The sequence below is a fragment of the Oncorhynchus tshawytscha genome, unplaced genomic scaffold, assembly GCF_018296145.1.
Source record: "Oncorhynchus tshawytscha isolate Ot180627B unplaced genomic scaffold, Otsh_v2.0 Un_scaffold_4246_pilon_pilon, whole genome shotgun sequence".
Classification (NCBI taxonomy): Eukaryota; Metazoa; Chordata; class Actinopteri; order Salmoniformes; family Salmonidae; genus Oncorhynchus; species Oncorhynchus tshawytscha.
The window spans coordinates 972,453-987,152 of NW_024609831.1; the positions used below are offsets into that span (position 1 = coordinate 972,453).

Consider the following 14,700-nt stretch of genomic DNA (forward strand, 5'->3'; position numbering starts at 1 on the left):
CACTTATTGTAACTTATATAATACATCAATAACAAACAATTTAGCCTCAAATAAATAATGAAACATTTTCAATTTGGTTGAAATATTGCAAAAACAAAGTGTCGGAGAAGAAAGTAAGAGTGCAATATGTGCCATGTAAGAAAGCTAACGTTTAAGTTCCTTGCTCAGAACATGAGAACATATGAAAGCTGGTGGTTCCTTTTATCATGAGTCTTCAATATTCCCAGGTAAGAAGTTTTAGGTTGTAGTTGTTATAGGACTATTTCTCTCTATACCATTTGTATTTCATTAACCTTTGACTATTGGATGTTCTTATAGGCACTTTAGTATTGCCAGTGTAACAGTATAGCTTCCGTCCCTCTCCTCGCTCCTACCTGGGCTCGAACCAGGAACACATCGAAAACAGCCACCCTAGAAGCAGCGTTACCAATCGCTCCACAAAAGCCGCGGCCCTTGCAGAGCAAGGGGAACATCCACTCCAAGTCTCAGAGCGAGTGACGTTTGAAACGCTATTAGCGCGCATCCCACTAATTAGCTAGCCATTTCACATCGGTTACACCAGCCTAATCTCGGGAGTTGATAGGCTTGAAGTCATAAACAGCAGAGCTGCTGGCAAAACGCACAAATGTGCTGTTTGAATGAATGCTTACGAGCCTGCTGCTGCCTACCATCGCTCAGTCAGACTGCTCTATCAAATCATAGACTTAGTTATAACATAATAACACACAGAAATACGAGCCTTAGGTCATTAATATGGTCGAATCTGGAAACTATCATCTTGAAAATAAGACGTTTATTCTTTCTGTGAAATACGGAACCGTTCCGTATTTTATCTAACCGGTGACATCCATAAGTCTAAATATTCCTGTTATATTGCACAACCTTCAATGTTATATCATAATTATGTAAAATTCTGGCAAATTAGGTGGCCCAAACTGTTGCATATACACTGACTCTGTGTGCAATGAACGCAAGAGAAGTGACACAATTTCACCTGGTTAATATTGCCTGCTAACCTGAATTTCTTTTAGCTAAATATGCAGGTTTAAAATATATACTTAGGCATTGATGTTTATGGTTAGGTACACATTGGAGCAACGATACGCACATCATCAATTATATGCAACGCAGGACACGCTAGAAAAACTAGTAATATTATTAACCATGTGTAGTTAACTAATGATTATGATTGATTGTTTTTTTTATAAGATAAGTTTAATGCTAGCTAGCAACTTACCGTGGCTTACTGCATTCGCGTAACAGGCAGTCTCCTCGTGGAGTGCAAAGTAATCAGGTGGTCAGAGCATTGGACTAGTTAACTGTAAGGTTGCAAGATTGAATCCCCCGAGCTGACAAGGTAAAAATCTGTCGTTCTGCCCCTCAACGAGGCAGTTAACCCACCGTCCCTAGGCCGTCATTGAAAATAAGAATGTGTTCTTAACTGACTTGCCTATTTCACCTTTATTTATTTAACCAGGTAGGCAAGTTGAGAACAAGTTCTCATTTACAATTGTCACCTGGCCTAGTTAAATAAAGATGAAATAAATGTTAAATAAAGGTGTTTTAAAATGTTAAAGTTTAAAAAAAATGTATCTACCAAATCGGTGTACAAAAATTCAGTTTTCCGATTTGTTATGAAAACTTGAAATCGACCCTAATTAATCGTCCATTCCGATTAATCGGTTGACCTCTAGCGGAGATCATCCGTTCACTTACTTTGCGTCTCACAGAGACATTGCGGTCTAATGTCCATTGCTTTTGTTATTGACCAAATACTTATTTAACACCATAATTTGCAAATAAATTCATTAAAAGTCCTACAATGTGATTTTCTGGATTTTTTCCTCATTTTTGAAGTGTACCTATGATGAAAATTACAGGCCTCATCTTTTTAAGTGGGAGAACTTGCACAATTGGTGGCTGACTAAATACTTTTTTGCCCCACTGTGTGTGTGTGTGTATATATCTCACACACACACACATGTTGCCAAAATGCAATCTGGATAACTAATTTTAATCCTATGTTGATAGTTGATGTACCAATTATATGACAATGGAACAATACACAACATTCATATTTTACTAACTTACAGTTCATTTAAGGAAATCGGTCAATTGAAATAAATTTATTTGGACCAAATATATGGATTTCACCAGACTGGGAATGCAGTTGTGAGGCTTGTTGGACGTACTGCCAAATTCTTCAAAACAATGTTGGAGGCCACTTATGGTAGAGAAATTAACATTAAATTCTCTGGCAACAGCTCTGGTGGACATTCCTGCAGTCAGCATGCCAATTGCATGCTCCCTCAACTTGAGACGTCTGGGGTGTTGTGTGACACACTACACGTTTTAGAGTGGCCTTTTTATTGTTCCCAGCACAAGGTGCACCTGTGTAATGATCATTCTCTTTAATGAGCTTCTTGATATACGTCAGGTGGATGGAATATTTTGGCAAAGGAGAAATGCTCACTAACAGGGATGTAAAACTAATATATGCACACAATTTGAAAGAAATAAGCTTTTTGTGCGTATGGAACATTTCTAGGATCTTTTATTTCAGCTCATGAAACATGGGACCAACATTTTATTTTTATGTATTCATTCTGATAGACCCTAATAGCAACAGCTCATATCGATGCCAATGGAGTCCCCTCACGCCTCCCTCTCTGTTCACCTTTGTCCTCTTAGTTGACTTGATTCCTCTCCATTGTTTGTGTAAACATCCATAAGGGCAATTACGTTTATAGCTCTCTTTATCTAGAAGTGTTGGGTTAAACCAGTGCTTAGATTGGAGGAAGTTGGTATAACCCAGCTGAAGGAAGTGATGTCCCAAAGGTATAGAAATTCATTTAATTATAAAATGAAATGGAATGGCACTAAATGGTCTGCTTGAAGAGCAAGGAATTCAATTGAGAGATCAATACAAATGGAAAGCAAGGTGGTGAATGGAGTTTGTAGCGGAAATGTACACTGTTAGTTATTGTGTGCATGTGCCTTTTTAAAGTCTGACTTGATAATGAAGGTCAATGTCCAGACTCCAGGGCAGCATGTGTGTATGAGGATGTAGGCGGTGCTAAGAGCCTTGTGTTGTGGTTATTGTCTGGTACGGCTGCAGTTGTCTATTACACCTGCAGCCGTATTACAATGGAGTGTCTGGTCTACTGTTTCTAACAGCTGAGATGCTGTGTTTGCTCTTCGTCATTAATCTCTGAAGATGATCTCACAAATGGTTTATCAAGACACAACTTTTCCAGCACTACAGATTTAGCAATTTAGTAAAGTTCTGCTTTGGCTATTCAGATCAGTTTCGATTAAGTTGAAAGAGCTCTCATGGTTAACTTTTTAACTAGACAAGTTAAATATGCAAGCCTGGCAATTTTCCTTTCACTTTGACTTGAGGTTTCTGTCCACAACACCAAGGACTGATTGACCACAAAAGCATGCAATAACACCGCGGCTTATGTATTTTCTCTTCAAATGACGAGTTGTGTTCAGCTTGTAAATAGTAGTTATTCATTGTCTAGTCAGCATTGTGTTGAGGCCAAGATTATATTTAGTAACACGTGGTTAATCTGTTTTCTGCTTAATTTTATATTAGCCTTTCTCTGTTTTATTTTTGTCTTTCCATTTCTTAGGTGTCACACCAGTTATTATATATATATATATATATAATGCAATAGGTGTCTATTTATCATGGTTCCACCTCTTCTGGCTAGCAGCCAGTATCATTAGGTTTCTTTTACATTTCTCTACAATATGCAGAGGATTCATTATCAGATTCACTTTATCCCCTGGCCAGCATTCAGCAGGTTTAAAGTTCTCTAGACAATCTCTATAATATGCAGAAGAGACTTTTGCGTTGCTTAGTTGGAACAGGAAATGGCTTGTGGCTTTTTAGTCACGATGCTGACTGACGATGCATCTGTTCCTTTTTTTATAGTCTAAACTTCGCACCTCTCCTCCACCCACGGCGAACTAACACCGCCAAGCCTCCCATCTATCTAGCTGCTGACATTGCTTAAAAAAACATTCAGTCAACATCAGAAGTTGGCCAATGCACGCCACGCAGAATAAGCGATGTATTTGCATTTTGAAACCTCAAGAATTTAGAGTGTTTGATTGGCTGTTACACGGTGGCCCTTTTCAGTCAGTCAGTGGCCCATTATGACCATTAAACAACGCATGATGTGGCTTTGTTTGTACTCTGAAGCTATAGGGGGGAAATTACAGGGAATCTATTTCTGTTTACATTATAAATAATATGATCTACAATTAATATAAGCTGAACACCGTCTGCATTGTTCGCCACCTGCAAATGTGTGTTCAAACACATTATAAACGCTGCAAAATGCAGGAGTGGAGGAGTCATTCTGAGAGAGGTCTGGTTGGTTGTAGAGCTCCTCTGTAAACGCACACATAGACAGAGGGGTGTGTGTGATTTATCCAGCTGAAGGTCAATCTCCCATAGCGACATTAAGAGCATGTGCAGTTCTTTTCCACCTCTCTCTTAGAACACACAATACCACAGTAGTAGCACAACTAAGTTCTAATGTACCACTATGACTTCATAGAATTCATTTGTATTCGAAGTGTAGGCCTTGGAATAATAAAACATATATTCGTTGTTGCACTCCAATTTAAGAAGCAAATGAGTTCCTGACGTTGCATAACATTGGTAATGGATCCACAGCAACACCTTTTTATGACTTGCCAGAGTGCTGTCGGCTTGTACGTGTTGTTCAGTGAAGTCATACTGTCTGTGGCGTGTGCAGGGAGCGGTTTCCCTTTTGGGTGCCTTGTTTCTCATGGAAAGATCTTGTTTGTCTGAGCTGAATACACATGCAATGACATCTGTTTAATGCATATCTCTGACTTCAATTACCTTTGCAAAAACAATTTTTTGGGGAAATTACAATATGTAGTCGTAGTCAGTCAAAATGATATAGGGGAAACAACCTTGCAGTAGATCACTTGTTTTTGCAAAGCAGGTTTGGCAGGTTTCCTGTCTTGTTTTGGCGGTTGCCCTGAGCTTTTACATGTTAACCTGATTTGCTTTACACACACAAACACTTTAAAAACATTTTTTTTTTTTTACATGTTAGGCAATAGGAAGTAGGACTGCAGCATGGATGAAAAGCTGTACTTGTTTCCCTTCTCTTCCTCACTATGGTTCCTCTTTTTTTCTCCCACAGCTCACCCTTACAGAGAGGGAACAGCAGGCCCATACGCTTTGAGCCGCCAATGCTGGACTTCCATGAACAGTGAGTTAACTTCCTCTACCTACAGATACACCTGCAAGTAGCCTAGCGCTTAGAGCGTTGGGCCAGTAACCATGAAGGTAGCTAGGTCGAATACCCAAGCCAACAAGGTGAACCATCTGTCTGTGCCCTTGAGCAAGGCACTTAACTCTAATTGCTCCTGGGTCGCCGTTGATAATGGCAGACCCTGGCCGTGACCTCACTCTCCGAGGGTGTCTCACCTCACTCTCCGAGGGTGTCTCACCTCACTCTCCGAGGGTGTCTCACCTCACTCTCCGAGGGTGTCTCACCTCACTCTCCGAGGGTGTCTCACCTCACTCTCCGAGGGTGTCTCACCTCACTCTCCGAGGGTGTCTCACCTCACTCTCCGAGGGTGTCTCACCTCACTCTCCGAGGGTGTCTCACCCCACCCTCTGAGGGTGTCTCACCCCACCCTCCGAGGGTGTCTCGGGGAGAGTTGGGATATGTAACAAAAACACATTTCCAATTCACACGTGTTTAACATAGGGCTGGGCGGTAGACTGTATTTTACTATATACAGGTATTTATGCACGGACCGGTTTGGGTTCTTACGTTACCTTCTATAACTATTTGAATGTTTGGTTTGTTAAATGTGATACGCTGTGTGTGTGTATAACGTCCATTTTTATAGTTTACTCCTCTACTTGAGTCATCCCTCTCCTCTCTCTCTCTCTCCATGCTGCTTTCCACACAGACCTAGTCCCACCCCCTGTCACTCAAGGAGCGCGTTTGTTGTCGCTTGAACACGACACTTTTGTTCAGTCTGCATGGTCAACCCAGCATATGCAACAATGTTGATGACGATGTTGCCACTTTGATTTTAATATAAATCCACAAGCGTTCTATAATTACATTATTTGTTTCTTACATCTGCAAACAACTAGTTTGTATTTTCTTAGCAACTTAAGCTAAATCGTGTTAGCCAGCTAATAAAAGTACTGAGTCAGAGCAAACGTAGCTAGCTAATACAGCCTGATACCAGTACTGGTGGAGGCTTAAATCAGCATGTTGTTTGTGCAACAGTATCTTCTAAATCAAAGAGGAATAGGCTAATAATGAATATGTTGGCTATATGAATAAAGATTTAACGTAGCCAAAGATTATAGGTTCCCCTAGGAAACACTGAACATCACTTTGGTTCCTACCCTGTCACAATAAGTTGTCCATGGCATTTTAATTTGGTGTCATGTCAAACAACACTGTGTTCAAAGTGCCCACTTATTTATATTCTAACTATAGAATTATAATAAACATTTCCATGATTCCAAAAGTTTACCCAAGTGTTTTGATCTAAATCACAATTGCAACATTTGGTTAAAAATAAGGCCTAGTATTTTCTCAAATGAGTCCAGGAAATGCAGAAATTTATGGAAATGCAGGAAATTCTTTTAGTTTGAAGTTGAATTGAACAGTATAAAACAATCAGAATGGAGAAAGACCCATTGAAATCATTTAGAATGTATGTGTTGCCACCGTAGGGTGTCACACTACTCATGAAGCAAATGTAGAACTTTTATTAATCAAAAACATTATATACTGTCAAAAATGTGAAAAATACCATATGATATTTTGGCCATATCGCTCTGCCCAGCATTTCGCTACACCCGCAATAACATCTGCTAAATATGTGTATGCGACCAATACAATTTAATAATATAGACTTGTACATGTGTGAAATGGGACAAATTCAACCATCAACTATTCTGTTTATTTTCTTCCTGTCACGTTGTTGAGATGTACATTCTGTGCATCACCCTCTCAGATCATCAACTTGGCATTGATACTTTTTAAACGTGCTCTTATCTGCTGGGTATTTCCACAGTTAAGAGAAGAGGCCTCCTGGAGCATGATCGTTTTATCAACATCTGTTAGGAGAGACAAGGAAATGGAAATCAAACAGATTTTCTTTCAGACTCCATTTGACCCCATTAGGCCTATATGTTTCTGACGGCTGTGTTTCTGACAGCTATATGTGCGACAGCTTTCACAACACTGTTTCTCTTCCTGTTCCCAGGCCTGTTGGAATGCCAAAAATGGAGAAAGTTTATTTGCACAATCCTAGTGCAGAGGAAATAAGCTTGATATCTATATCAGCAACAACTGCACATTTTCATGCATCATTCTTTCAAAACAGGGTGAGTAGCTAATAAGTATAACCCTATTGCTGTGTCCCATTCCACAAAGATGCAGCATTTCAAGGCAGGATGTCAAAATTGGCGTGTCACAATCCCAAGGCACCATAAAATGCTGCCTACCAATTTCATCTTAAATACCAGTTACCTACTGAGGAAAGTGCTACCTACATAGGTCCTTTTGGAGCAGGCAGGTAGGCAGCAACCTTCCTTTTGGTTTGGGACACAGCCGATGTCTCCTGTTCTACAGGCATACGCACGGCTTGTTCAAAAGCTGAAAGAATAAGCCCTGTGTTTGTCGGTGGACAGAGGCTCATTTATCCGGCCATTCCGATTCCCCTGCTGTCAGTCTGACCATGTGACCCGGCTGTTATGGGTATCATGTGCTGGTTTTGTACTTTTTGAAAAACAAGAGGCACGTGCTCAACTGTCAACATTCCGCCATCTTGGGCCTTTTAACTGAATTGTGAAACTCATGACAGCTCTGAATCCAGTGCACTCCTGAACAGAGGAGATGGTGAATGGTGTGACTGTGCTGCTCAGCATGTTTGAGTCCTGAGAGTAGAGCAGGAAAATCAAATAAGGAAGAATGTTGGCTGGAGCAAAAACGCCCTCTTTCCACCTGGTATTTAAATTTTTTTATTGTTAAAGCGATTTGTTTATGTCTGGCTGTCATCCAGTATCTTATAAAACGATATCGCATCATGACAAGAATCTTCATTTTTACTGCTTTATCACACCTAAGACTGACATTAATTGGTTGGTTACATTTACAGTTCCAAAAGTAGCTCGACCTTTTGATTCCAATCTTTTGATTGGATAATTGTCGTATTCTTTCTCTCCAGTTAATTCATTCCTTCTCTTCTCTCCCTGTAGATAATTCCACCAGCGGGGAATACGTCGTTTGATGTGGTCTTCCTCGCTCGAGTAGTAGGAAACGTAGAGAATACTTTATTTATTAATACCTCGCATCATGGAGTGTTTACATATCAGGTGTGTATGAATACATATGTTTACAGAATCATATGTCATATCTATACTAACAATTAATCATGGAGTGTTTACATATCAGGTGTGTATGAATACATATGTTTACGGAATCATATGTCATATCTATACTAACAATTAATCATGGAGTGTTTACATATCAGGTGTGTATGAATACATATGTTTACGGAATCATATGTCATATCTATACTAACAATTAATCATGGAGTGTTTACATATCAGGTGTGTATGAATACATATGTTTACGGAATCATATGTCATATCTATACTAACAATTAATCATGGAGTGTTTACATATCAGGTGTGTATGAATACATATGTTTACGGAATCATATGTCATATCTATACTAACAATTAATCATGGAGTGTTTACATATCAGGTGTGTATGAATACATATGTTTACGGAATCATATGTCATATCTATACTAACAATTAATCATGGAGTGTTTACATATCAGATGTTTATATAATGTGTCATTATGTATAATCATTCTGTAATATGTTTGTGTTCTGAACACTGTATATAAGGATCCTTTGTGGGTTGCATTTTCTGCTGGTTTTCTCCCTTGACTCCTCAGTCTTAGTCCCTGCTGTAGGTCCCTGTTGTAGATCAAGTAGGTCCCTGCTGTAGGTCCCTGTTGTAGATCAAGTAGGTCCCTGCTGTAGGTCCCTGCTGTAGATCATGAGTCTTATGTTGTTGGTGTCTTATCCCCTGCAGGTGTTTGGTGTGGGCATCCCCAACCCCTACAGGCTGCGGCCGTTCATCGGGGCCCGAGTCCCAGTCAACAGCAGCTTCTCTCCACTCATAAACATCCACAACCCACACAGTGAGCCACTGCAGGTAGTGGAGATGTACTCTAGTGGAGGAGACCTGCACCTGGAGCTCCCCACAGGGCAGCAGGGAGGAACGCACCATCTGTGGGTGTGTATAGATCAGGACAGTCGGGGGCTTTTAGATTATTATCCTGTTACTTCTACACCATTAGAATTGGAATTGAGACAAATACCTGACCAGAACAGATTTTTAATTGGGCCACTACTTGACCCCTGAATAGAATGTATTTTCTGTTCTTTCTTCCTGTGTCAATGTCAGGAGATTCCCCCATTTGAGACGAAGGGGGTGATGAGAGCCAGTTTCTCGTCGAGAGACGCAGACAACCACACGGCCTTCATCAGAATCAAAACAAACGCCTCCAACCAGGACGAGTTCATCATCCTGCCTGTAGAGGTGGAGGTCACCTCGGGTACATTTCCAATAGCAACGCCTAACACCATATGTTTCCAATAGCAACGCCTAACACCATATGTTTCCAATAGCAACGCCTAACACCATATGTTTCCAATAGCAACGCCTAACACCATATGTTTCCAATAGCAACGCCTAACACCATATGTTTCCAATAGCAACGCCTCACCATACGTTTCCAATAACAATGTTTCCAATAGCAACGCCTCACCATACGTTTCCAATAACAATGTTTCCAATAGCAACGCCTCACCATACGTTTCCAATAACAATGTTTCCAATAGCAACGCCTCACCATACGTTTCCAATAACAATGTTTCCAATAGCAACGCCTCACCATACGTTTCCAATAGTAATACTTCTATACTTGTATCTGTGACTGGCTGATTGAAACATATCCTGATCCTGTGTGTCTTTGTCCTCAGCACCAGGAATCTACTCCTCAATAGAAATGTTGGACTTTGGAACGCTACGCTCACAAGGTGTGCTGTGTTCACTTCACGTTTATACCCTCATTCTCCAATGGGTCAGGCTTTCGTGAAATATTTGAGTGATTTGGACGTTAAAATGGTTCTTGGGTGATTTGATTAGTTTATTGTATTTTCTGTTTAAATGTTTTACAGATCGACCAAAGCAGTTGAATTTGCATCTTCTCAATTCCGGAGCAAAAGATGTGCAAATAATGAGCGTTCGAGCGACGCCGTCAAACGATGCCATCACAATAGACTTCAAGGCCGTCACGCTAAAAGCTGGAGAACATAGATACACCAAAGTCGCTAGTATTAGTTTTGATGGTAAGTGAGCTATATTGCTCAGTACTCCCCATACCTTCTGGAATTTCTCCTGCATATTGCACCTCTGCCTTTTTGTTCCAACCTGTTTTGACACGGTTTTGTTTTTTTGATTTCCAGCATCGAAAGTTCAAAAAGCTTCCCAGTCCTCTGGTAAAATAACAGTAAAAGCGAAAGAGAAAAGCTACTCCAAACTTGAAATCCCATACCTAGCTGAAGTTCTAGACGGGTAGGTTTTTCTGTTTCCTTGACCAATAACAATGACAAGTATTTTATTTAACCAGTGAAAAGAAGTATTATTATTATTTTTTTACTTTAACAAATCACCATTACACAATTTCGGAACATTTGAAACGTCTCCACTAACTCTCCTCTCCATCTGTGTGACAGGTATTTGGGGTTTGACCATACGGTCACGTTGTTCCACATCAGAGACAGTGTGCTAGAGCCAGTGGTCAAACCCATCCACCTCACCAACACCTTCCACTTTGCCATCCGCATCCATGACGTGTCCCTTCCAGATGAAGCCAAGACCATGTTCTTAGTGAGTAACTGTATCGTGTTCCAGAGGCCTGTTGCTGTCGGCCAACTCAAAGCCTGCAGGCTTTTGTTCCAACCCAGCTTAAATACAACCAACTTCAATCAATTACTAATCACGGCCCTCAAGTCTTAAGATAAGAACTAGCTACTTCATTGATCCCTGGGGGGACTTTGGTTTGTTAAGTATTAAACGTGTTGAACTGCTCTGTTGTCCTCTGAGTGTGTCCTAAGGTGGCAGCGTATATATGAACGGTCCCGTGTTCTCCTCCTCAGGTGCAGAACTTCAGTGAGCCGGTGTTGATCCCCCCTCAGGAGTCTCGTTACATCTTCTCCCTCCACTTCCAGCCCGTCCGGCCTTCCAATCACATCGACAGCAACATCCTGCTGGTCACCAACGCCTCCAAGTTCCACCTCCCCGTCCGCGCCTACACTGGATTCCTGGAGGTACTGCAACACACACACACACTGGGGAAATAGTGTACACACACAAATTAAATCCTTCACACACTCAAGTACATTGTGGGGGAAACACCTGCAAATGCATATTGTTACGAAAGCCATAACTAGACCTTAACCTCTTGGTCGCCATTCCAGGCAGATTATCATTTGTTCAGATGGTGACTAAACATAAATATGTGCAAAAAGGAACATTCTGAACAGTTATACCTAAACAAAAAATTTGAAATCAAAACGAAAGGCCCCATGGCCACCAAACCAACCAGCAGCCTCACGTCTTGCAAGCTGGGACACTGACTGACGATCACCTGATGTGCTTATCAACCTGGCTGAACAAGGTTCCTGCTACCCCCTGTGTGAAAGTGTTCCCTGGATAGGGGTGTTGGTGCATGTCCTAATACTAACCTGGCCCCCATATCATAACAATATACTCTCATCTTTCTCTTCCTCCCATCCTCTCAACAGCCCTTTGTCCTGCCGCCCAGTCTGCAAGACAACTTCCTGGACTTTGGTGTCCTCAGCGCGACAGACACCAGCAGCATCCTGTTTGTGGTTGTCAACAGCAACCCCATCGAGGTGGGCTCACCCTCAACACCCCTCTGCTCTGTAGACATCCCATAATAAAGCAGTACAGCTGTTTTTGAATGCATGGGTAACTAATGCTTCACTAGAGGTGGCTACCTAGTATCTCTCCTTCACCTCAACTTGTTTGAAAACAGATTGGATTAGTGTGACGGAAAAGGAGACGAGTCATTTTCTCACTCACTCGTACAGCTGGTGATCCGGCCATGGCTGCTGACAGGAGAGAGTCTGAGTGTGGAGCTGTTGAAGATCGAGAGAGGCAACAGAACCACGGTGCTGACCAAGACCAGAGAGCTACACAGCGCCTCAGCTTCTCCTCACAAAACGGTAACAGCATCACAACTACTACTGTCCCTGGACTTGCTGAATCTAGCGGTACTTGGTTGGAGATAATGGAGGTCATTTAAGCCTGCTATTTAATATATGTTCTATCCATTTCTTTTCCTTGAAATATTAGTTTATTTTTTAAACATTTTAGTGTTATCCAGAGTGACTCAGGCATTCATCTTAACATAGCTTGGTGGGACAATCAACTTTTTTTTCACTTAGTCGGGGATTCAAACCAGCAACCTTTCTGTTACTGGCCCAACCTCTTAACCACTAGGCTACCTGCCGCCCCTACATATTTTGTATGTGAGCACTCTCATGGTCCTGTACAGATGGAGTAGAAAGGAGGTGTGTATAGATGACTACAGAATGCTGTGTACATCTGCTAGGAAACACCAACAAAGTGGCCTTGTGTCTGAGAGCAGTAGGTAAAGTAGATGGAAATCAGGAGGCTGACTGACGGCTCTGTTGTTCCACCTGCAGGTGATCCTAGCCTCGGGCTACTACGCTGCCTTCCGGGTCACCCTGGTGGCTAAAGACCTGGAGGGGGCCTATGACGGAGCTATCCACATCACAACAGACTACCAGGTATACCTGTCAACTGGCCCGTTGAAGTGCTACTATCACTAAGTGATACTATCACTAAGTGAAACACACACACACAAACGAAAATCAATACAAAAAATGCATTAATTTGTTCATTGCTCCTGTGTGATGTTTAAGAATTGTCAGTGATCTTCATTCCTCTTCTGTAAACAGATATTAACGATACCAGTGAAAGCAGTCGTTGCAGTGGGCACGTTGACCAGCTATCCCAAACACATTGTCCTCCCGCCATCTTTTCCGGTTAGACTAACTATATTTTACTTGTCGTGGATTGCTATATTGTTTTGAGTGTATCAAACATTTTTGTATTTTGCCTCTATGCTATTTTCTATGTGTTTTCTGTCCCTCCCAGGGTAAAGTAGTGCAGCAGAGTCTAAGCATGGTGAGCTCGTTCTCTCAGAAGGTGACCCTGCAGCAGATCCATTCTCTGACTGAGGACTCACGTTTCTACTACAGGAGACTGAAGAACAACCGGGACGAGCTGGAACCCAAACGCAAGTCGAAGGTCGCCAAGATTTATTTTGACGCCAGCTTGCAGTGTGGTGACCACTGTTATGTGGGAGTACCGTTTGTTCTGAAATGTGAGTATTTTTTGTTATTGGCGTTATTCTTTAATGGTTTCTGGTTGGTTTGCTGCTGTACCTAGCGAACTTGTTCTTCATTAAAACATCTTGAACTTTCAGCTGAGAGCAGACCGCCTGGGCTGTCAATGCAGGAGGATATGTGGGATGTGGACGTAGATTTGTATCAAATGCTCCGTCGGCGATGGAAAGCACTGAAGGAGAGTTCAGGACACATGGCGGAGGCGGTGTTTGAGGCCAACGCTGACCTCCAGAAGAACATTGAGACCAGAGTGTCAGCTCAGCTGAAGTGGCCTTCTATCATGAACTCTTCCCAGCAGGTCCTGTTCCCTCTCACCAGCCTCACCAGCTCATCGGTGAGGTGGATTCATTAACATCAATTCTATGGGAAGATCTCAATTGCATACTCCTCACGTCCTCTCAAAACCCATTGGATGAGAAAGCCAAACCTCCTCCAATGGGTTTTGGGGAGGGGACAGGACGCCGGGAGTATGCAATTGAGATCTTTCCTATGTCTAGCTTAGAATACTAATTGCGCGCTCCCTCAACTTGAGACATCCGTGGCATTGCGTTGTGTGACAAAACGGCACATTTTACTGTCCCCGGCACAAGGTGCACCTGCGTAATGTAATGATCATGCTGTTTAATGAGCTTCTTGATCTGGTACCTGTCAGGTGGATGGATTATCTTGGCTAAGGAGAAATGCTTACTAATAGAGATGTAAACAAATTTGTGCACAACATGTGAGAGAGAGAAGCTTTTTGTGCATATGGAACATTTCTGGGATCTTTTATTTCAGCTCATGAAACATTGTACCAGCACTTTACATGTTGCGTTTAGATTTTTGTTCAGGATAGATTGGCAGGCCCAGGGGAAGGTTCCCTGACCATGTGACCAGAGCAACTCTAAACTAAGGCTATAACTAGAGCTAAGAGTTTTCCTGGTCAAGTCACACGGTCAAGAACAACTCTGGGTCCTGTACATGCTACTGTATTGAGCCTTCTGTTCTAACCAGCAGTCTTCTGTTGCCAGGAGATAGAGGTTGTCTTGGAGAACCCAGCTGACGTTCCTGTCTATGTCCAAGTCCTGCCATTAGCCCTCTATCCCAACCTCCCGGCTGTCACCCACAAACTGGCACAAATGTGAGT

At 41.9% G+C, this 14,700-nt stretch overlaps 1 protein-coding gene across 1 annotated transcript in view; it reads left to right on the forward strand.

The window, feature by feature from the left end:
* The window catches only part of LOC112221203 (transmembrane protein 131-like), a 32,068-nt gene that overhangs the window by 4,803 nt on the left and 12,565 nt on the right, over positions 1–14,700 (forward strand). The window contains 17 exon segments of the mRNA XM_042319480.1: positions 5,196–5,264; positions 7,297–7,417; positions 8,291–8,407; positions 9,142–9,345; positions 9,517–9,667; positions 10,095–10,151; positions 10,293–10,463; positions 10,581–10,689; positions 10,851–11,004; positions 11,274–11,444; positions 11,922–12,032; positions 12,231–12,365; positions 12,849–12,953; positions 13,125–13,211; positions 13,324–13,552; positions 13,655–13,908; positions 14,585–14,694. Of these exon segments, the coding sequence (XP_042175414.1) occupies positions 5,196–5,264; positions 7,297–7,417; positions 8,291–8,407; positions 9,142–9,345; positions 9,517–9,667; positions 10,095–10,151; positions 10,293–10,463; positions 10,581–10,689; positions 10,851–11,004; positions 11,274–11,444; positions 11,922–12,032; positions 12,231–12,365; positions 12,849–12,953; positions 13,125–13,211; positions 13,324–13,552; positions 13,655–13,908; positions 14,585–14,694 (2,355 nt within the window).